Source organism: Tiliqua scincoides, chromosome 2 (genome assembly GCF_035046505.1).
Source record: "Tiliqua scincoides isolate rTilSci1 chromosome 2, rTilSci1.hap2, whole genome shotgun sequence".
In the NCBI taxonomy this organism is placed as follows: Eukaryota; Metazoa; Chordata; class Lepidosauria; order Squamata; family Scincidae; genus Tiliqua; species Tiliqua scincoides.
This window is the reverse complement of record NC_089822.1, coordinates 27,182,450-27,205,079: the sequence shown is the minus strand read 5'-3', so window position 1 is coordinate 27,205,079 and position 22,630 is coordinate 27,182,450. Positions and strand designations below refer to the sequence as shown.

Genomic DNA, 22,630 nt, shown 5'->3' with positions numbered 1-22,630 from the left:
TACGATCGATTTTATCTGCAAAATGTGCAAACATGTCACAGCGGCTGACTGTGTGTTCCTCCTGGTCTACTGGAGGGGCCTGATGGAAGAAGCCCCGCACCACACAGAACAGCTCTGCTAGACGGTTGTCAGCAGACACAGTGGTAGCAGAGAAGAACGATCTCTTCGCTGCTACCACCGCCATGGAATAGACTCTGTAATGAGCTCTACTCCGTGTCCAATCGGATTCATCCCAAGTTTTCTGCCACCGTCGCTCTAGACGCCTACCCTGCCGCCTCATCATTTGCAGCTCCTCAGTGAACCAGGGAGCCGCTCCGAGTCCACAGATACCAGATACAGGGGGTGGCTGTAATACTTTTTTGGAATAACTTAGTATAGAATGAGTTGGCCAAACCAATGAGTTGTATATATATAAAACTTAGTATAGAATGAGTTGGCTTAACATGAGCCACGTACAATAAATTTCAGATGTTCAGAGGAACAAACTTCTTTCTTCAGAGGGCCACAAGAAAGATGTTTGAGAGCTGCAATATTTAAGAATCATTTAAATCCTTAAATATATTTACTCACCATGAACATTAAATGTACATTTTAATCCAGTGGACTCTGTTTGTACCTGGTAAATACAAAACTTGAAATTTTTTTTAACTTTTATATTAATTGTGATGCAAAAAGGAGCTCAGCCAACATATTTTTGTGACATGCACATTATATTTTGTTGTTATTATGCTGTTGTACAAATCACTGGTAAGGCCACACCTGGAGTATTGTGTCCAGTTCTGGTCGCCGCATCTCAAAAAAGACATAGTGGAAATGGAAAAGGTGCAAAAGAGAGCGACTAAGATGATTACTGGGCTGGGGCACCTTCCTTATGAGGAAAGGCTACGGCGTTTGGGCCTCTTCAGCCTAGGAAAGTGGCACCTGAGGGGGGACATGATTGAGACATACAAAATTATGGATAGAGATATGCTCTTTACCCTCTCACATAATACCAGAACCAGGGGACATCCACTAAAATTGAGTGTTGGGAGAGTTAGAACAGACCAAAGAAAATATTTCTTTAATCAGTGTGTGGTTGGTCTGTGGAACTCCTTGCCACAGGATGTGGTGATGGAGTCTGGCCTGGACACCTTTAAAAGGGGATTGGACAAGTTTCTGGAGGAAAAATCCATTACGGGTTACAAGCCATGATGTGCATGTGCAACCTCCTGATTTTAGAAATGGGTTATGTCAGAATGTCAGATGCAAGGGAGGGCACCAGGATGCAGGTCTCGTTATCTGGTGTACTCCCTGGGGCATTTGGTGGGCCGCTGTGAGATACAGGAAGCTGGACTAGATGGGCCTATGGCCTGATCCAGTGGGGCTGTTCTTATGTTCTTATTTTACTTATTTAAGAATTTGTATCCTGTCTTTCTCCCACACTTTAGGGGAATTCAGGGCAGTGTTGTATGTCAAAGAACTACGTGTGGCTCATGAGCCATAGTTTGGCCATTCCACATATAGTTAAGCCTCATTTTTCCTTTAAGGTTGTATACCTGTGGGACTAGAATGGATTAAATATAGGAGCAACCAAACAATTTCTAACATCTCATATTTATTATGTTGCCACAATGTTGCAAGGTGTTGCAAGGTTCAAAAACAAGACTCAGTAGGCAAGGGTGATCATCTGCAAGCTTTTATTTTGTTGCCAGCAACAGGCATCTCAAGGGACTCCTGTCCAAAGCATTGAGAGCCTGTGTCAATCTTAACCAGACCCTTTATAACATTTTGGGTCCTTTGTTTGAAGATTTGAACTTCCCATTGGCTGAAGTTTGACCATAGATGGGGCTAACTCTTAATAGGCTGTAGATAGAGGCATTTGATTGGTGAGCTTCAAGTTACAGGTTCCAAATAAGGCAAAATTATACATTTAAACATATGGAATACAGAGTTTTCAAGAACCAGTAGAGTGCACTGTAACCTTATTTTATTCAGAACTGGCCTTTTTGGCAAGTCTTTAGACCTATTTCTTGACATGCATCTCCTTTCCTGATTAGGATGGCCTTGCTTAAGCCACCTGTGTTACCTTCTCCCACATTCCTTCTCCTGTTCTCAGCAAAACACTGTGGGGCTTTCTGCCAACCTTTGTTAAGCAAGGTCTTTTGAACTTCCTTTTACTCTATGCCTTAATTCTATTTGTGACCTGTTACTTTGAGTGCATTTAAGGGATCTATAGTGATAAACCTTTCATATATTTTAACATAAACAAGCCAAACTCTCACTGTATATAGGATTTCTTTTAAGAAATCCTTTTCTTATTTACCTTTAAACAAATTACATGTTTTCTATGTCAGCTGCAGCTCAAACAGAGGCTTTCTCAAGAATGTTTTTGCTTATCTCCATTAAATGTATTCTTTTCTAAACTGTTTCTGCAAGTGTTTGTATCTCGCTAGCTAAAAACCTTATTTCAGCCTGCCAACTGTTAAACTTTCCCTATAACACTAAGGCTTCATCTTACAATGTTGCAAATATGTGTGTTTTCCCCGCTTGTAACATCTTGGCTTGCCCTCATGCTGCTGCCAAAAAAGAGTTTTATCTTTGAGATGCAACTTTTCCAAATTCTGTGAACCTAGCAAAACAGCCTTCTAAGCTGTTTCTCTGTGAGACTGACAATTATTTTTTCTAACTGGAAATGACTTTCACCATTCTATGTGTTTCTATGATTTAATTAAACATTTTAATAAAATCAGACAGTTAAAACTTACTTCTAATGCTACCATATCTCTATATATATGTTGGTTACTCTTTAAGGACAATAACTATTTAAAGCTTTGAAGAATAACTGACAGACATGCAAACATGGTGATATTCTTTGGCACTTCCGTGAGACTTCTGTGTTCTGAAATAATTCTTCCAGTGTTTTAATGTAATGCATGTAACACTGTCCTTTGCTCTAAAAAGCATGAAAGAATAATAATATTAAAACTGTAAACTGCCTTTGAACATCTGCTCACTGTTATCTGTTTTAGTTTGCCATTCAAACAGAGAGCCGCAAATACAGGAGTTTCCCAGTATCTTCCCTTCTGCTTGCATCCTCCCTACTTTCAAAGGGAATATGTTGTTCTAAAATTTATCTCTTGCTAGACACCTTGTTATGCTGCCAAGAGCAACCTTGACATTTAGCCAATCCAGCAGAGCTTGCCAGTTTTCAGTTTTCAAGCCTTTTCCCTAAATGAAAATGGTGTGGCTTTTAGGCTTTTTAGAGCATTTCCCCTAATGATTTGCCCTAATGGCATATTACCCTGGTCATTCTGTATTACCCTCTATCAACAATACAGCAGCACAGTTCTGCTCAAGAGAAGGCTTGTCAGAAAATGATGACAAGCAAAGTATGCAATGAAGAATTTAGGAAGAGTTACTACCCCAAGTTAATGACATAATCACAGGAAAATTATATGGGATAACCAGTTTTACTCTGAAAATAAATTAGGCAATGTCCAGCCAAAATTAAGTGCTTTTAAGACCTCATTTATTTCAAAGGGATAGTTAACACATTAACTCTTTAATGCTTAAATTTTTCTTTGAAATCAAGGGGAACAGAACACAATCCTATATGCGTCTACTAAGAAGTGACTTTTGTTGTGTTCAGTGAGTCTTACTCCCAGGAAAGTGTGCTTAGGATTGCAGCCTTAATGTGTTTAAAGTTGGTTGACTTATGCTGTTAGCATGTGCTTTCAAACGGTTGTGATTGTAGAAGAATTACAAATGATTACTTAATATGTAATATAAATATCAAATATATCCATTATTTATCCTCTCTGTCTTTTTTGTAACCAAGTGTCAGAACAAGTTAACACTTCAAGAAATAGAAAGCCTCCCAAATTCAGATCCCAAGGTAAGGTCAAGTGAAAAATATTTGTCTCTGCATATGGGTCCAGATAGATATTTGTGATACATTTATATATTTATACACCAGGGGTGTCCAAAGTTTTTGGCAGGAGGGCCACATCATCTCTCTGACACTGTGTCGGGGGCCGGGGGAAAAAAGAATTAATTTACATTTAAAATTTGAATACATTTACATAAGTATACATAAATGAATATATTAAAGATGAACTTATATGAATGAATGAAGGTCTTGCAATAGCTCAAGGCCTATAAAAGGCCTTGCACAAAGCAAGGCTGGCCTTTCCTTTGCTGCTGCTAATGCATCATAGATGTGAAACAGCAAGCAGTGGAGGAAGCCCTCATCCCACAGCTCATGCGAGTGGTCAAACAGTTGCCCTCACACTGAGAGCACTTGTGTGTGGGCTCCAACAAATCTCTGGAGGACCAGAGGCTCATTGGAGACTAGGGTCTCCCTGAGGGCCACATTGAGTGACCTCGAGGGCCGCATGTGGTCCCAGGGCCGGGGTTTGGGCACCCCTGATGTAGACCACCTCATTGCAAAGCTGTGACAATGGCTTAAAGCAAGTGTATTTGGAATTGTGTTACAAATGGTCACAACTGAACAGAAGCTTCATCTTGAACTTATCCCTAACTTGTGACAAAAAATAATATTTTGAAAAGATCATATTTTTTCTAATGTAGTAACAGCAAATGAAAAATTGATGGAGTCAAGATGGTAGATTATTTGTGGTCTCTGATGCCTGTTAATGGCAGTATCTTGGCAGTAGCTATGGTGGCATAGGTCTTTAATTGGACGGTGATGGCTAAAGTGTGCTAGAATTGTTTGTCTCTGTGCACATATGTATGTATATACACACACCTGCAAGCACCTATCTTGCCTGGTTGCTATTGGAAGAAACTCTTATACAGGAACTGAGTAGAATCTTGGATATAATTGGTTCAAACGCAATATGATGTAACATGGTCTTTAAAATGCCACTGCGTTATAAAATATCTACTTATTTGCCTTTTCATTCATTTCTGCTACAGCTGCATTAACTATGCTTCTTTGTCAGCACAAATTTCTGCCAACTAATTGTATGGGGTTTATCTTATCATCCTTATGATCCTGCACTAGGCCCATGGATAGGTTTGCTCTGAGAGAGGACTGGCTAGACTTACTCCCCCACTGTAGCAGGTGTGGTTCCTGTGGTTGCAACCTAGCAACTTTTTTCAAGTCTAGGCTTCCAATTGCAGTGGCTGCCACTACCCCAGCACAAGGAATGGAGCTACGTGGGAAAGTGCTGTACCAAACAGTATGCTCCGAAGTTGCTCTGTAGCAGAGCAGGAGAAAGAGAGAATGGGTCATGTGTGTTAAACTTTCAACTTCTATGCTTCACTTGGAAAATGGTTAGAATTTTATCTTTTTAATTTTCAGTGTAAGAAAACACTTAATGAGTAATATTTGCAATATTTGACAGCTGTCATTGTTAATGAAACGGATGAAGGCTCTTGCTGCAGAGTTTAACCAGTGGCAGAAAAGAACACCAGAAAGTAAGGCTTTATATTCGATTTTTTAAAAATACTTAAATAAGGTACAGCTATGATTTTAAACAAGTGATTCAGTTCTTAAATAGATCTTAATCTGCAGGAAGCTAGTTTCATATTGAAGCACTTATCATAGCACAGGGCCAGTCACCCATAAGACAATTGCACCAGAAAGTTATCAGAATTACCAGTCAACACAGAGGATGAAGGGAGAAATTGGCTTCATATTCCTCAGGATGAGGAAGATCTTGTACTTCTGTAGTTGTTCGCATGTGTTTAGGGAAGCCCTTCACACAGTCTGAAATATTTGTGACTCCCTTCTGTGAGAAAAATCTATCCACTTCTGAATTTATAACTCAGGAGACAACCACATGTTACACTGCAGACATTTATTGTTGAATCACCATTTATTATTATTATTATTATTATTATTATTATTATTATTATTATTATTATTATTATTATTATTATTAAACAGTATTTATATACCGCTTTTCAGCTAAAAGTTCACAAAGCGGTTTACAGAGAAAAATCAAATAACTAAATGGCTCCCTGTCCCAAAAGGGCTCACAATCTAAAAAGATGCAAATGAATACCAGCAGACAGCCACTAGAACAGACAGTGCTGGGGTGAGGTGGGCCAGTTACTCTCCTCCTGCTCATTTATATACCGTAGACACTCACCTATAAGTTGATATCACAGATAAACGGAGGGCAGGTTTTGAGCCAAAAATCATGGAATTTTCTATGACCCTCATGCAAGTTGGGAGGTAAAACTTAGGGGTGTGTGAAATTCTTTGAAAATAACTTACCAGGAATTGTTCTGAGACAGCAGCAGAAAACCAAAAAGGAGCCATTAAACCTTCTCTAAACAGGAAGGGAGATGGGGGTGCTTATGGGAGTTGTACGTTTTGTGAGAAGTACAGCACTACACTTCCATTGCAGCAGCCCTTATACAGACTACAATTCCCAGAAGCTTTAACTTCTCTTCCTATTTGGAGAAGAAGCTAATGGCTATTTTTTTGTTGTTGTTGCTTTCTGTTGCTGCCTCAGAACAATTACTGGTAAGTAAAATTGCTCCTTCTCCCCCACCCCCTCAGTGTGTCCTGCTTCTCAGCCAAGTCGCACCCCCACCTCACCAAGCAGCTGCTTCTAGAAGCTCCACCCACGTATTGACCTGGGTATAAGTTGACCCATGTTTTCGGGGCCAATGTTAAGGCATAAATATTTTTTTCTTATACACAAGTATAAATATAGTAATCTTCACATTTGTAGGACATTCATTTTTAATTGAATTTTTTATTGTGATTAATTTTGTAAATAGACTATATGATATGCAAATGATCATGATAAAGCATCAGATAAGTTTTATTGTATTTTATTTAAATCCTATAAATTGCAGTAGGATTCCTAATTTTCTTAGGATACAACATATTGTTTCAGTTATGCTTAAAAAGTGCATTGCTTAAAAAGTGAGGATTTTTAAAAAACATACTGTCAATTTGTTCTGTTTTTCAGTAATTTCCTCAAATCCGGATGTTCTGGTAGCATTAGGAAAAGAACAGGTATGTCAATTAAATGATTTGTAGATTATAATCTCAGCATCAATAGTAAATATAAATACAGCTAGCTTCCATAAGAAGTAATAGTTGTGAGTTATAATTTGAAGAGCTTTGTTTCCTTTTTCAGAAAACATGAAATTTAAACATAGTATACATTAGTGCGTTCTATGAACCATTTAGAATGGAAAAACTGGATTTTAGACACATTGACCTGATGGGTATAATTAGGATTAAAGCCAAGGGGTTGGATTTGAGAGTATTTTCCACTCACTGAAGTACTGTTTGACTTCACGTGCCTAGATTATATCATGAAAAAAGTGAAACCACAGGTGGGACCTTAGTATCCACTGGTTTGATATCCACTGATTTGACTCACCACTGATACTGAGGCCCACTTTTAATTGCCCTGTAACAAGGGAAAAAAGCACCAAAATCCAATTTCCTACCTTTGCCCTATTAAATAGTTACAATTTAATTTCATTCATTAGATTCCATTATTCACCCCATCTAGTGGCTGAATGCGTTATAGTGTCTATACTAATGCATTCTGGAGCAACAATAGAGGAGCAGAAACCTAGAAGTGGGTCTTTAAAGCTATTTTTCCACTGATTTGCTATCCACTAATTTTTGTTTATCCACTGGATAATGAGGCATGACCTGTAAATTCAAAAATATTTTTCAACCTATGCAAAAGAACTGATCATATCAGGTTTTGAGAGCAGTGCAGGATCTTTTCTGCAAATGTTTTGGGACTGAACTACCAACTATCTTGTTCCACTGATGTGGTTGTGTAGGTGTAGGTACATCCTGTAACATAGAAGATGGTTTTCAGCTATCATGTCTTCTTGCTGCAACTCCAGATACTCTTTTGGTCTGGAGGGTCCCCAACCATCTGAAATTAATTTTCAAGTGCTGCAGAGGGAACAGGAGTAACAAAAAATACACCTACCTCTTTGCGCATGCAGATGTTCTTCTTAGGATACAATGGGTCTTTTGCTCCATCCCAGTTATTCCTGCTTAATTAGTTTTTTGACTGCAATCATATTTTTTTATTTTGTTTCATCTGAAAATAGTATGAAATATAAAATTATAATCCTACTAAAGTCAATGTGCTTTTGCCTCTGCCTTTAGTGGAGTCCCAAATTCACCTAAAGTATGGCCTGCACATCTTTTGGCCCACTAAAAGCCATGCATTCACAGACTTGCAGATGCTAGACATCTTTTCTGTCCTAGATAGGCAGCAAAAATAAAATACTTACTGAGACTTTATTGCAATACTACATGTAGCCTATTGACTGCTCTCACTCACTGAGTTACCACAGACCCTTGTCTATAAGTTGACCTCACAGATAAGTAGAGGGCAGGTTTTGAGCCAAAAATCATGGAATTTTCTATGACCCTCGGATAAGTCAGGGGTTAAAGTTATGGAGATGTCTGACTATAGTTTTGTCTGATTTTACCTGAGACCAGAGCCTGAAAAATAACCTACCAGTAATTGTTACCTAAGAACTATACAGTCTTTAATTTATTAAAAACATAGTATTAAAAACACAGTATACATACATAGTATATATAGTAGGTATGCCTAGCATAGCAAAAACTGTTTTTAATATAGTCTCTAATTTATTAAAAACTATGATCTATCTCATAGATCAGGTGTCTCCAAACTTTTTGGCAGAACATCATTACAGATATTCTTCTTTGATAAAAATACATGGGAGTGAAAGAAACTGGAAAGAACACCTCTTGCCAAGGAAGAACACTGCACACTGGGGAGATTTAGCTGCACATTGGGTTTTATTTCATCAAGCAGGGAGTCAAATCCAGACCGGGGGGGGGGGGGAAGGGGAGTGAAAGAAAGTGGAAAGCAGCACCCAATTTACTAAGATGTATATCCTCTTCAAGAGGAGGGGCAGCGGCGCCTCCTGGGGTCTTGTGTGGGGTTGTGGGATTCCTGGCAGCCTCGCCTCCCGCCCAGTCGGTCCCCCCATTGTGCAAGGAGCCAGAGGAGCCCTGGAGGAGACAGGGTGGTTCTATGTTCTCCCTGGCTCTCCCCCGGCCCACTCAGAACCACTGCACACACTCACTTAAGCCCTGCCACCCACCGAGGCAGGGAGCAGAGCGGTGGCCACTGCCGCCACCATCATCACCAGACTGATGGAGGGCAGGGAGCGTCCTGTGCTGTCTGCTCCCCGCCAGATGCTCCCTGGTGTGGGGGCAGCGTGCCGCCCTCCATGCCCGCCACAGACGCAGCCATGCACTCGAGAGTGGGCAGCGCAGGTCGCTCCCTACACACTCCCTGCCCTCCAACAGTCTGGTGACGGCGGCCTCCACAGGCAGCAGGACTTAAGTGAGTGCGTGCAGCGGCTCTGAGTGGGCACCGGGCCAGCAGGCTATCCCCCCACCGCCCTGCCTCCTCCAGGGCTCCTCTGACTCCTTGTGCAGCGGGGGGACCGGCCAGGTGGGAAGCGAGGCTGCCAGGAATCCCACAACCCCACACAAGACCCCAGGAGGAGCTGCTGCCCCTCCTCCTGCAGAGTCCCTTCCTGACCCAGGCAGGGTGCAGATGGCCCCCTTGCCTCCTCAGTCTGCCTGCATGACTGCGCAGATAAGACGGGGGGGGGGATTCTCCCATCATTTCCGGCAGCAAATTTATCGCCTTATAGGCAAGTGTCTGTAGTATATTCCTTAATGATAAACGAGACAGTATTGTTAGCATTTTTAACTTCAAGTTTTATAGAAATAGCACCTGCAAATATTACTCTTTTGACTGCTTCCAGATTTAGGGCTAATAAGCAAACTTAGAATGTGTTAGTGATAGGATTTCAGCATCGTAGTTGAAGAATTGCTATGCAACATTAGCTGGGAAGATTCTTGTGGTTCATTTGCTAAAATAAGTAATTATACTATAGTTAATAAATGAAATCACATTTAGATTATAAAGTTTTTGCTCAACAATAACTTCTTTACCTTCCTTTCTCTGGATTTGGTTACCTCCCAACAGTTTTCTTTCACCTCTTATTAAAAAGGTCATGGAAGCAAAATTGCTAATACATATTTTGTTTCAACAAAATGATTGGCCAGTAACTTTGCTTTCAGGAAATGTCATACCTCCTATATCATGTTAGGTTTGACATTCTGCTTTGTGGGCAATCTAGCTGAAGATCTCAAGTTCTCTTAATTTGTGTGTGTGCCCATATGTAAAATTGATTCCACAGGATATATATGTATTAAAATTGTACTTTTTCTTACAATAAACACTAGTTTGATGTTATAAAGTTATACAAGTCATGTAAGTATTTATGTTTCTTTTTTGTTTGTTTTAATGAACAATTTCACAGATAAACATTCTACTAATCTTGCAGCAACTAATAGACCAGTACGGCTGAATGCTGTATTCTGTTCTGTTTAAACAAGCCTTCTGAGTTCATGGCCTTTTCAACATCTTTTTTTTACATCTTTTAGTATTTTCTACAGGCCTGATTCCTCTACGATCTGCTGCTTTATGCTCTTTTTATCTGACTACTGTTTTATGGTATCTGTTAATGTATTTTTAATCTGTTTTTATCTGTTTGTTAAATTATGTTTTTAATCTGTTTTTAACATGTTGTAAGCTGCCCTGGGTCCCTTTAGGGAGAAGGGTGGGGAATAAATAAAGTTTATTATTATTATTATTATTATTATTATTATTATTATTATTATTATTATTATTATTATTATATGCTGATCACTCTCCACAGCTTTAGGAACCAAGATCACTTGATACATAGAAAAATTGACTTTAGTTTTTAAAATTATGAATTGTATATCATGATCAATACATGTGTAATTCATTCACCCTCACTGCAAATAGGTTTTTGCCTAGCACAGTGTCTGTCAAGCCTTCCTCCTTTATACAGCACTTCCCCCCCCCAAATTGTCTACAAAAAGCCCCTGCATGAAAATCCTGCACAATGCAGAGCATTCTGAGGCACTCTAGGGCAGTGCTACTCAGTGGTGGTCAACTGACTGGTGCTGGTCTTCGAGCCATCAGTTGTCAGCCCATGGTGAATTTCCAAGAAAGAAACAGTAGTAATAATACAGTACTAGCATATTGAGAAAAACAATTGTTGGTCTGCCTCATCTAATTGTTCGAGAAGCACAACTCTAGGGAATGTAGTCAGTTTATGTGTGGCACTGACCAGACCTAATGAGTCTCCCCATTGACCAATATGAACTACAGCGTAGAACACAACTAATACTTTGTTGCATTATCCACCATTACTGCTTACCACTGAGGACGCTGTCATGAAATTCCAAGGAATACCAGAGTCATTAGGAATAAAATCTGTAAACCATTTATTTACATTATGTACGCTTCTGAGAGTTTCGTGCTTTCGAGCAGTAGAAGAATTAATTTGCTGGTGTTTTCTTACGAGAGTCATCTGTAACACGAATATTAGCTGTTTCGGGGCCTAATCCAAATCAACTTTCCAGCACTGATGCAGCTGTGCCAACAGGGCATGTGCTGCATCCTGCAGTAGGGGGGCAGTCATGGAGGTCTCCTCAAGATAAAGGAATGTTTATTCCCTTACCTTGGGGTTGTATTGTAGCTTCATAGACGCTGGAAAGTTGGATAGGATTGGGCCCTTTGTTCTTGTATTAAACCCTCCAATAGCACACTATATATAAAGCATACAGATACACAGCAGCATTATGAAGTTTTGATTTTGATAACCTAGTAACAAAAAACTGTATTTCTCTAAATTTCGTATGTTTTTCCCAGTTGCAGAGATTAGAACAAGATCTAGAAATGGTGCTATCAACAGTTCATGCAAAGAATAAAAAACTGAAACAAGATTTGCAAAGGTATATATTGCATACTGTCATAAAACTGTTTTGTCCAATCTGCAAAATATTCTTTAACTTTTTATCTATTCTTTTTCCACACCCATTTTCCAAGAGAGCAGCAATGGCTGGAGGAACAGCAGCAGCTAATAGACTGTCTTAATCAGACAGAGGAAGAAATAAGCAATCGGGTTATACATTTTTCTGAGAAAAGGTATTTAAACATTTTGAATTCTTTTCCCCCAAATGTAATAATTGACTGAGCTCTTGTGTGACAGGTTAATCAGGTACAGTTGTGTGTTGCTTAACAACAAGGATGCAGACCAACATCTCTGTCGTCAAGTGGGGCTTGACACTATGCGAAGCTTCCAAAGGCCACTGGAAGCTTTTCCAAGCCTCCCAGAGGCTCAGATGCCCCAATTGCGTGAGAGACATGACTTCTGGCTTCCTCTAGCAAACCAGAAATTGTGTCTCTTGCATGACTGGGGCATTCTGAGCCTTTGCGCTGCCTCTGGGAGGCTCAGAAAGAGGCAATGGGACCAGAGCACCCCTCAGCTTTGCAAGCTTGGGAGGTGCAACCTACTGACCAGAGGCAGCTGTCACATATGCAACCTCTTGCTGGCCAGAAGATCATTAAGGGGCGCACACTTGTAGTTCTATTTTTTAAATAGTGTTAGTACTTATTTTAAAATGTCACATTTCGGTTTTGCATTTTAGAGCCTTTCAAGAACTGAAAAGTAAAATGCTGAAAATAAAAACTTATAAGGAAGAGATCTTAAATGCTTTGGGGGAGTTCCTTGAAGAACACTTTCCTCTCCCTGAGGATGATGGCACTGCAAAAAAGAAGACGGTATGATCATTTACTTTTTTTATATATTCTAGCGTTTTTTCCCCTGCCTTTTGGTGGAATGAATGAATGGATGATGATGCAAGAAACACAAGGAATGCCTAAGTCAAAAGTCACATCCTTCATACAGCCAAGCCAAGTACACTCATCCTTTGTAGTCCAACACCTTGATAGTGCTGACTGCTGTTTCACCATTCCCTGACCCTCCTTCAGTCTTGAATCCTGCCCTTTCTCGTTTCTATAGTGCAAGTCTACACATGTGAGTAAACTTGGACCAAAACAAAAAAAGATTAATGGTTCAAATTGGTGGTTTCCAAACTTATTCAACCCGCAGTTCACTTGACCTACTGGCTGTTGGCCATGGCTCCCCATTATGCTGCATTTAAACAGGCATTCTTTATATGTTCAGAGGTACCCTTTCTTATGGATATGGGTATATTCCCAAAATGAGACCTAAAGTGAATTTTCTATACTTATGCCAAGCAGCAGAAAAGCCAAGAGCACAGTGGGATGCTGTCCTCGCTCCCTTGGCAAACCAGGGAGCACACCTGATGGAGGCCACTGATGCCCTGTGCGTTTCAGACCTGACTTATCTTCCTACGGAAACTGAATATTAGTTTTAAAAACTAATTAAGTAATGATAATGCAGAAAGTAGAATAAAGAACGTACCTTTCCAATATAATCCATATCAATGCGGATCTGCATTTACAGAGGGGGAAAGGCATCAGTGCTGGAAGAGGGGGCTAATCTATTCATCCTAATAGCCAACATGAAGGGAGAGGTGCTGCCTGCGTCACTTGCCTGCTGTTCCTTCCTTTCATGAATTCCTTAATTGAATTTAACTGAGTTTTACTTGTTCATTTGTGTTCATTTTCACATGTTCATTCCTTCACTGCATTTTACTGAATTTAAGGTGTACAGGTGTGCGCCCCATAGTGACATTCCAACTAACACTGGGATTGCATATGTGACGACCATGTGTGGTCATGTGGTTGTCGGGGGTGCACACCCCCACCCTCCGATTGTGAGGGGAGCTCAGCTCCCCTCGCCTCCGAAGGGTTGTCTGAGCCACATCCAAGTGCTCAGACTGAGGGAAATAGCGTCTCTTGTGCAATTTCTGGCTTCCTCTGTAAAACTGGAAGTCGCACGAGAGACATGATTTCTCTTGAGACTTGCAGAGGCAGTGCTTGGATCTGCGCTGCCTCTGGGAGGCTCAGACCACTCTCCAGAGTGGAGGGAAGCTGGGCATCCCCTTCCCAGTGGAGGGTTCAGATTGCGTCAAGTGCCGCTTGATGACGGGGATCACAGTCCTTATTCCCGTCGTTAACTGGTGCACGACTGTATATAATATACAGGGCTGCCCATGTCGCTGCCTGTTGGTCCTTCCTTCATTGAATGCCTTGAATGAATGCCTTCAAATACGTAAGGACCAACAGGCAGTGACACAGACAACCTTGTATATTTTATTGTGTAAAAGTAGAATCTTTTCTCCCTGGGTCCCGTTAGGGAGAAGGGCGGGATAAAAATAAAGTTTTATTATTATTATTATTATTATTATTATTATTATTATTAATCGCTTCTATAGCGTTTATTGTATTATTGATTAAAAGACTTCAGTGATGCCCCTTGCTGCTTTCCACAGCGTACTAGGATGTCACTACACCTACTTTGGGAACCACTGGTTTAAATGATTGGCCAGTTCTGAAATAGCATGCCTTAAACCCCAGTTCCTCACTTCAGAAATGAAGCTCAGTTCCTCTTTGCCCTTCCATAGCTTACAAGGCATCCAGCACAATGTATGGCACCTTCCACCCTGCATTCTGGCCTTCTCACACAGGTTCCTTGGTGTGAGCCTGAAGAGGTACTGCATAAGCGTAGAAGTGGCATAGCTGTCTCAGCTGTGGTGCACATCCTGGCAGAACTGCTGCTGCAAGTAGTGGACTCTCACCAGTGCACAAAATTGCAGAGCAGGCCTCACTGGAAGCTCATGTACTACAGTCAAGTAGTTGAAACAGGTGCAGCTGGGTAAGGCAGCAGGAAGTGCTTTGCCCTTCTGTCACTGCAGCAGGATGCCCTCCTGTCGCTGTCTCCAGTCTTCCACTCACTTTCCATTTCCTGTTGGTGTTGCACTCATGACTCTTCTCTCAGGGCAAAAGCTAACAGGTGGTGGGTTCTGTTATTGTAGAAGCTAACAGGAAGTGGGTTGGAGGGCTGCAAGCGGGTTGGAGGGAAGAGAGTTGAACCCTGAGCACAACAGCAACAGGAAGTGGACAGAGGAGGTCGGATCTGCAAACATGACAGGTGAGTCCTAAGTGTGACAGGGGAATTTGCAAACCATGGATAATTGAAACTGCAGAAAACAAGTCCATGGATATGGGGGAGGGAGGGCTACTGTACTGGCTTAGAGGAATCAGTGGTCTATCCCAGTATAAGGGAATGGGGCTATAGCTCAAAGGGTAAAGTGTGTTCTTTGCATGCAAAATATTCCAATCATCTCCATCTTGGGAGTAGGAATTGTCATTCTCTGAATCATAGAACTGCTGCCAGTTATTGTAGCTATGCTAGTCTGGATCGACAACTGATGTGACTTGGTTATAAAGGAACTTCATATGTTCATATAAATCTTTCTCACTTAACTGTCCACTTTATTGATGTTGTTTTTGCCTTTTCTCCATTCTTAGCTTCCTTATTTCTAGCTCCCTTTGCTTGTTCTTCTTTCTTAAGTCTTGCAAGCCTTGGAGTCTGCTATCTGTATCTACACTTTGTTATTGCAGGAAGCCATTTCTTCCTGGAAGCTTCAAAGATGCATGATATTTTGAATTCATTCCCAATCCCAAATATTATGGAGAACAGAGTGCTTACAGTGCCCTCTGGTGGCCATAGCTGGTTGGATGTAACATTGCTGGTTACATCACCTTGTTTTAAAGACTTTTCATAATTGTGATGGTCAGGAATTCACCTTTGTAAGCACAGGAATTTAAATATTACAAAGATTTTAAGAAACTCATTCAGCTAGAGTTATGTATACCTGAGATACACAGGTATACTTGGTAGGTTTGGTTTTTGTAGTTTCTTAAGAAAGGATGGTGATTATAGTTTGAAAAAATACTTAAAGTACTTTGCCCACTTTGATAACTGCCCTCTAAGATACAGTATTTTCCTTAGAAAACTGTGTGTGAATGTATTCAAAATATGCAAGTACGCATGTATGTTAATTTATGAAGAAGAAGAACCTGACATGGTAGAACTATTCTTCTTACCAATTCTATTAATTCTTAGCAAATACTGTCTACCTTTGACCCTGTACAGAGGATGCCCATATATTTCCAAACAATTTTCTGTGTCACCATTGCTAAAAACTTTTTGTTTGTAAATGACAGCTGATATCCTCCAGATCTGAGAACACAGAGAATTCTGAAACTTGGTTTATAGGCTAAAAATAATATTCTTTTGAATATTCGCTCAAATAATGAAAATATATCAAAAATTTAAATAGAATTATTTGTATTCTGCAGTAGCAACTCATGCATTTACTGCAAATACATATGAATTCAGAATTAAATATGTATCCTGTTTCTTGAATGATAGTAATACTGAGTATCTTCATTTAAAATTATTTCCATTTAATTGACTTGGGGAGAAATCCTACCCTGCACTGGAACAGGCAAACCAAAAGGCTTGCACTGTATCCAGTACAGGATAGGGGCTCAAAGTGGCTCAGCCAGAGGTAAGGGAAACTTTTCTCCTTACCTCCAGGTAAGGCGCCCTTGCCCCTTTTGGTCTTCTCAGACTTGTGCAACCTCTTGAGCGCAAGGGACTTGCGCCAGCCCAAATCCTTGTCTGGATTGTATGCTTAATTTATCTATTATCTCCAGATATAACATTATCAATGTTAAAAATGTAGTTCATCTTCATATGCTGGAATATTAATGATTCTACCCTAAGCACAAAGCTTTTCTGCACAGGTGGAGCCAGTTTATCCGTGAATTGGGCTCAAGGCAGGTTCTCCTCCAGGGCTTCCCTGGTCCTCAGAATGCCCTAAAAGGCATAAAAATGTCACTTCTGGCTTCCTTTAGGAAACAGGAAGTTGCATGTTTTTTCAGCTGTAGGAGTCATTGTGAAGCCCGTAGAGGCTGTGGGTGGGCATATGCTGCCTCTGCGGGCTTCAGAAGGCACTCTGGAGGGCTTAAGGGGCCAAATATCGCAGATTTGATTAGGTCCGATTTTCAGTAGGCACGGAGAGTCTGAGAACGGATCCCTTGCGAATACTGAGGTCCCACCTATATATGACTGGGCCCAATCCTATCCAGTTTTCCAGCACCAATGCTGCTGCAATGCAGCCCTGAGGTAAGGGAATGTTTGCTCCCTTGAGGAGGCCTCTGTGTCTGCTACCCCCACTCACCCCACAGGATGCAGTTCATAGACCATTGGCATGGGTGTATCAATGCCTGGAAGTTGGATAGGATTTGGCCATCAATCTGAGAGTGGATCACACTCTTTGGTCTGGGATATTTTGTATTTTGTAATGTTTCATGCTGTGGACCAACTAAGGAGATTTGTGCATGTAAGTAGACTTGTGCATGTATAGTACTTGTTAATGAACTGTGAACACCCAAATGTGCAATGAAATGAACAGCCAAGTGTGGGTGCTCTGTATTGTTGTTACTGTAATTAAATTGGATGCATATTTAAATACACATTCCCATACACATTGTGGCATAAATAACCATGCGTAAATACAGTACCTTCTTCAAGTCTGGTCATTGCTGGTTTAGAGCATCAATAGAAGGGTGCATCCTAAACACGAACCAGTAGACAGTTGCCTTTCAGATTAGTATTTTCCATGTCTCCATATGGAATTCAACTTGTCTTTTGCTTTCTGTAGCGTTCATCTGGAAAGGTAGATGTACAGCTCGTAACATTACATGAAATTTTAGAGGTAAGAGAATTTTGTGTGTGTGCTTTCTGAATGGTGTATTGTAGTTAAGTCTCCATACTTAAATCTGAAATTGTTAGATTTGGATAAATATTCATGGAATATTAATATTTGGAATGATAAAGCACTTCTTAGAGTCTAGCATCGTGGCCAGAATGTACTGTTTGTGGTGTTACTGCTTGGAAGTTCATGCTTATCTTGCATTTTGTAATTTTGAACCAAGATTTGTCCAGCTTCTCTCTACTTCGTGTTAGAAAATGCTTTGACTGAAGGCTGGAAAATAAGATGATGCATAATATACATACGGGTGTGTTTGAAATATTGCATTGTCTAAACCAGAGGTTCTCAAACTGTGGGTCGCGACCCCCTTGGTGGGCTGTGATTCAATTTCTGGAGGGTTGCAAGAAGCTGGCGGCCACCATCTTGAAAAGGGGCAAAGTGAAGTTGGCGGCTCCATTTTGAAAAAGGGCAAACAGGCCCGGGCGGCGCCATTTTGAAAAAGGGCAAATAGACCCTGGGGGCCCCATTTTAGGCTTCCAGGCACAGAGTAAATAAACAGAAAGAGCCGCTTGCACATGTGCAGGGCAGGCAGCATGCTGCTTTTCCTTTGTAAGTGTGCTGCTGCCCAGTCCCACTTGAAGGAGAGGAGAGCGTGCTTGCAGATTTTCAGGTGCGTGCTCCCTCATCCTTGGGGGGTGCAGGTCTCCTCTGTTTGGCTCCCTTTTAACCTTAGGCAGGCGAGAGGGAGTGTGGAGAGGTGCCCTGGGGTGGAGCCCGTGGGTGGCAGCGGAGGCTGCAGCACTCTCACCTCTCCTTGCTGAGCCTCTCCTCTCACCTGGCTGAGTGTGTTGGTCCCTGCTCCATCACCAGGTGTGTCTGGGTGCCCCTTGCCTGCTGCTGCCAATGGTGGTGGTCCTCGCAGCCCCCCAGCCCACCCCTCTTCCTCCCTCTGCAAAGCTGACCCTGCTGCCTCTACTGCGGCGCAGACCCGTCCCACATGGCAGGCTTGCCCCCTCCTCCCTCTTCTGAGCATGGAGCCCAGTCCCCTATGTGCTTGCATCTTGCCAGCCAGGCCATCATGGAGACCCCCTCAGTCATTGCACCTCGCCACCTCTCCCAGCCATGAAAAGCAAGCGCTCCCTCCCAGTGTAGCTACCCCACTATTTGGTTCCTTTTAGCAGCTGGGAGGAGAACAGTAGGGCATCCTTATCTTCCTTCTTCAGCTGTGAGGAGGATGCTCCACGGCCGCCACCCCCACACTTCTCTGATGCACACCATTAAAAGTAGTCAAACAGATATGATACATCTCTCCAAGTGCCCTGGCCATCTCTTCTGCACTGAGCATATGTCTGAGAAGCCACAGACAAGGGGGTTGGACTAGATGACCTTTTAGGTCATTCCATGATTTTGGTGATCTTCATGGTTGTATGTCAAATTGGCCGAAAGTATGCACTGAGCTTTGAGAAGCTACAGGCAGGGAGTGGACTAGATGACCTCTTACTTCCCTTCCAGCTCCATGATTTTGGTGATCTTTAGAGTTGTATGTGAAATTGACTGAGTCAGAGTGTGTGGCAGAGAAGTATTTGGAACCTTCAGGGTAATTTGTGAAATGGTGTGCATTACTGATGATTGGAATGGTGGTGGTTGTCCTAGTAGCTGAGTGATTTCAAAGCCCACGCTCCTTGCTTGTATCTCTGGTTCAGTCTTCAGAGAACTACAGCTCTGCCATGGTCTTTCACCATGGCTGAGCCTTTGTATTTCTTTCCCTCTTTCCCTGTTCCTTTCCCTTCCCACTACTGCCAAATGGCCAGCTTCTGAGCTGGAATATTTTCTCTTGTTATTTACATTTTGAGTTCCTAGGTAAGAATGGTGGTGTCACTTCCTGCTTGATGACATCACTTCTGGTTCTGGCACTACAGTGATGTTACTTCCTGCTTGATGATGTCACTTCTGGTCATGACATCACTTCCAGGTTGATGACATCACTTTCGGTGGGTCCCAGACAGATTGTCATTCTCAGAAGTGGGTCCTGGGCTGAAAAGGGTGAGAACCACTGGTCTACTCTAAAGAATTGGATAGTCACACTTATACTTTTGCAGTGTAACTTTGCAGCTAAACTACTGTAATGTGCTTTGCATGGGCTGCCCTTGGTGTCTACAGGTTGAGCCTCATTATTTGTGTGGGTTCTGTTCCAAACACTCACATGGATGGCAAAAAACACACTATAGCAAATCAATTTAAAAAAACGTTTCTTTGCTCCAGTGATTTAAAAACAGCCTTGATGACCTCTGTGATGTAAGATAAGAGTCCTTAAGAAGACAATCAATCAGTAGTCCTCCAAGTGCTTCACTCAGCCCCTCCCTTCACCAATGCGATTTCTTTCACTGCTCAGGGGGAAGGGAGGGGTTGCCTGGAGGGAGAAGGATTGATGGATTGTCAGCCAGCTTGCCCCCCCTCTCTCATTAAGGAGGCTATTGTTAAAGGACTGTTCAGTTTTTTAAACTGGTTTTAAAGGGATACATTTTTCCCCTTCTCTAGGGATCAGCATATTCCTTCTCATTTGCAGTGGCCATTCGTGTTGAGTCAAATCCGTGTATAAAGAAATCTGTGTATAAGTAGGCTGGACCTGTGTTTGGAAACTTCAGCTGACACAATACCTTGTCACCTACTTTGTGGCAGTTGAGTGAAGGAGTTAGTAGCCAGTGTTGCAACATCTGCATCAACTCCTTATGGCTTTCTGGGTTCCATTCAGGCTGGCATTTGTGACTTGCAGAGATTTAAATGGACTGGGTACAACAGAAATAAAAATGCACGTTCTCTTCCAATTCTCCCTCCACGCATATGTTTCCTCATGACTTCTAACAACTGCTCATGTTACATTTTTGTACTTGGGTATACATACCTGAATACAAAATCATTTTTAGGACATGAGTGGAGAGCCATGCTTGTATTTATCTTTGGGGTGCATGGAAGCAGGAGTCTGAATTTTTATAATTTACTTCATCTGTGTAGTTTCAACACAGATATTTTTACATGTATGCATCCTTCTCAATGAACTCTGCATGTAATTTGTATTCAGGTACAAAATATAGCATTAGTAGCTACTTTTATGATGTGGGTTTTCCAGAAAACGGAAACATTTTCCAATATCCTAAATCAAATGGAATCATGTTTAGTAAATCATACTGAAAAAGAGTGAAATGTTAACTTAATGTCCTAGATAAGTACCTCAGAAGTTTCTCTAGTAATCAAAAGTGGTTGAACGGAAATACTGATTAGGAAAAGCAACAATAAAATATTATTCACCAGTTCAAAGCTTGACTTGAAAATTATTTTATATTATGCTGTTGGTAAATATTTTAAGACCTGACAACACACCAGCATATACAGTTTCAGCCTATTTATACACAGATTTGACTCAACAGGAATGGCCCCTGCAAATGAGAAGGAGTGTGCTGAACCCTGGAGAAGGGGAAAAATGCATCCCTTAAAATCAGTTTTGAAAACTGAACAGTCCTTAACAATAGCCTCCTAATGGGGGGGGGGCAGCTGGCTGACAATTCATCAATCCTCCTCTCTCCAGCGAACCCCTCCCTTCCCCCTGTTCACTTTGTATTGGTGAAGGGAGGGGCTGAGTGAAGCTTTCTAAGCTTTTGAAGAAGGACTGGTTGATGGATTGTCTTCTTAATGACTCTTATCTTAGAGTCAAAAGGTCAGCAAGTCTGTTTTGGAGCAAAGAAACTTTGTTTTTTAAATTGATTTGCTATAGTGCGTTTTTTGCCATCCTTGTGAGTGCTTGGAACGGAACCCATGCGAATAATTAGTCTCAACCTGTACACCAGTGTTTCTCAATCTGTGGGTTGTGAACCACTTGGTGGTTCGTTACCACCCAATTTTTTGGTGGGTCATGCCTCCCCTACTAGGCGCCATGATCAGGCCCATAACATTCTTTCCAAGCCCTGCCTTGCTCTGAATCACAGGCAGGGATTGCATTTGAGGCAATCCTTGAAACTTGCAAATCCTGTGAGATTTTGCAAGGCAAGTTGAGACTATATCTAATTGGCAAGGGAGGTGTGACCTGGCTGCATATCCCTAGTGCCTCTTTGCTCTTTGGATTGTTGAGACTGCAGAGGGTAGGGAGATGCGCATGTTTTCAAGAAGGAAAGAAAAGAAATACAAAAAGGTAGTCTGCAGAGAATGTGAGGCCACAAATCTGACTGAATGCAATGTAAAGCCTACATTGGTTACAATGCACATTTGGCTTACAGCTGATCTTTTTCTTTCTGTCCTGCATCAATAAATCAATTCATGTCAAGCATCCTAGGCTAGCAAAACACCCAGGCTACTACCCTATCCATACTTTCCTGGGAGTGAGTCCAATTGAACTCAACAAGACTGAGTAGACATGCATAGGATTGCACTGACCCAGATAGACTTTGAAAATTAAGAATTCTATATCCCTTTTTACTATGAAAAGTGAAGTAGACATTGTAACAATCACAGTAGCAAGTGGAAGCTGAAGAAATTTGAATTTATTTCGTGTATAATAAAATACACAATGTAAACCCTTTTAGTGCTTGATTATATCACTTCCGACCATGATATCACTTCCAGGTTGATAACATCACTTCTGATGGATCCCAACAAGATTGTCATTCTAAAAAGTGGGTCCTGGAGCTAAAGGTTTGAGCATTAATGTGTATACTAATGGCCCAATCCTGTTCAGGGCCTGCAGCAGTAGAATTTCGCAATCCAGCTCTGTAAGCCCCACTCCGATGGTGCAAACGCCATGCTGCCATTGTGCATATCGGAGCCAAAATGGCTGTTGGCTCTGTACACATATCAACAGCTACCCATGGGGGCAGGTAAAGTGGCAGTGGCAGCAGTTCAAGGAAGGACTGAGAGAGGGTATGGGCCAAACTGGGAGCAGGAGGGGGAGGATCTCAGTGGCAACAGCACACACGCTGTGAGGCTCCTTAGACTTATGCCAGCTAAATAGTTTGTGTACATTTGAGGAGACCAGCTGGTGGTCAGGCAGCTTAC

The 22,630-nt window shown here is 41.5% G+C and overlaps 1 protein-coding gene across 4 annotated transcripts in view; it reads left to right on the top strand.

The window, feature by feature from the left end:
* Positions 1–22,630, top strand: part of CENPK (centromere protein K) — a 35,222-nt gene that overhangs the window by 11,708 nt on the left and 884 nt on the right. For all 4 annotated transcript variants that reach the window (XM_066616746.1, XM_066616748.1, XM_066616747.1 and 1 more), the window contains 7 exons: positions 3,818–3,874; positions 5,349–5,421; positions 6,933–6,979; positions 11,742–11,824; positions 11,919–12,017; positions 12,521–12,653; positions 17,537–17,590. In XM_066616746.1, the coding sequence (XP_066472843.1) occupies positions 3,818–3,874; positions 5,349–5,421; positions 6,933–6,979; positions 11,742–11,824; positions 11,919–12,017; positions 12,521–12,653; positions 17,537–17,590 (546 nt within the window). The remainder of the gene's footprint in view (positions 1–3,817; positions 3,875–5,348; positions 5,422–6,932; positions 6,980–11,741; positions 11,825–11,918; positions 12,018–12,520; positions 12,654–17,536; positions 17,591–22,630) is intronic.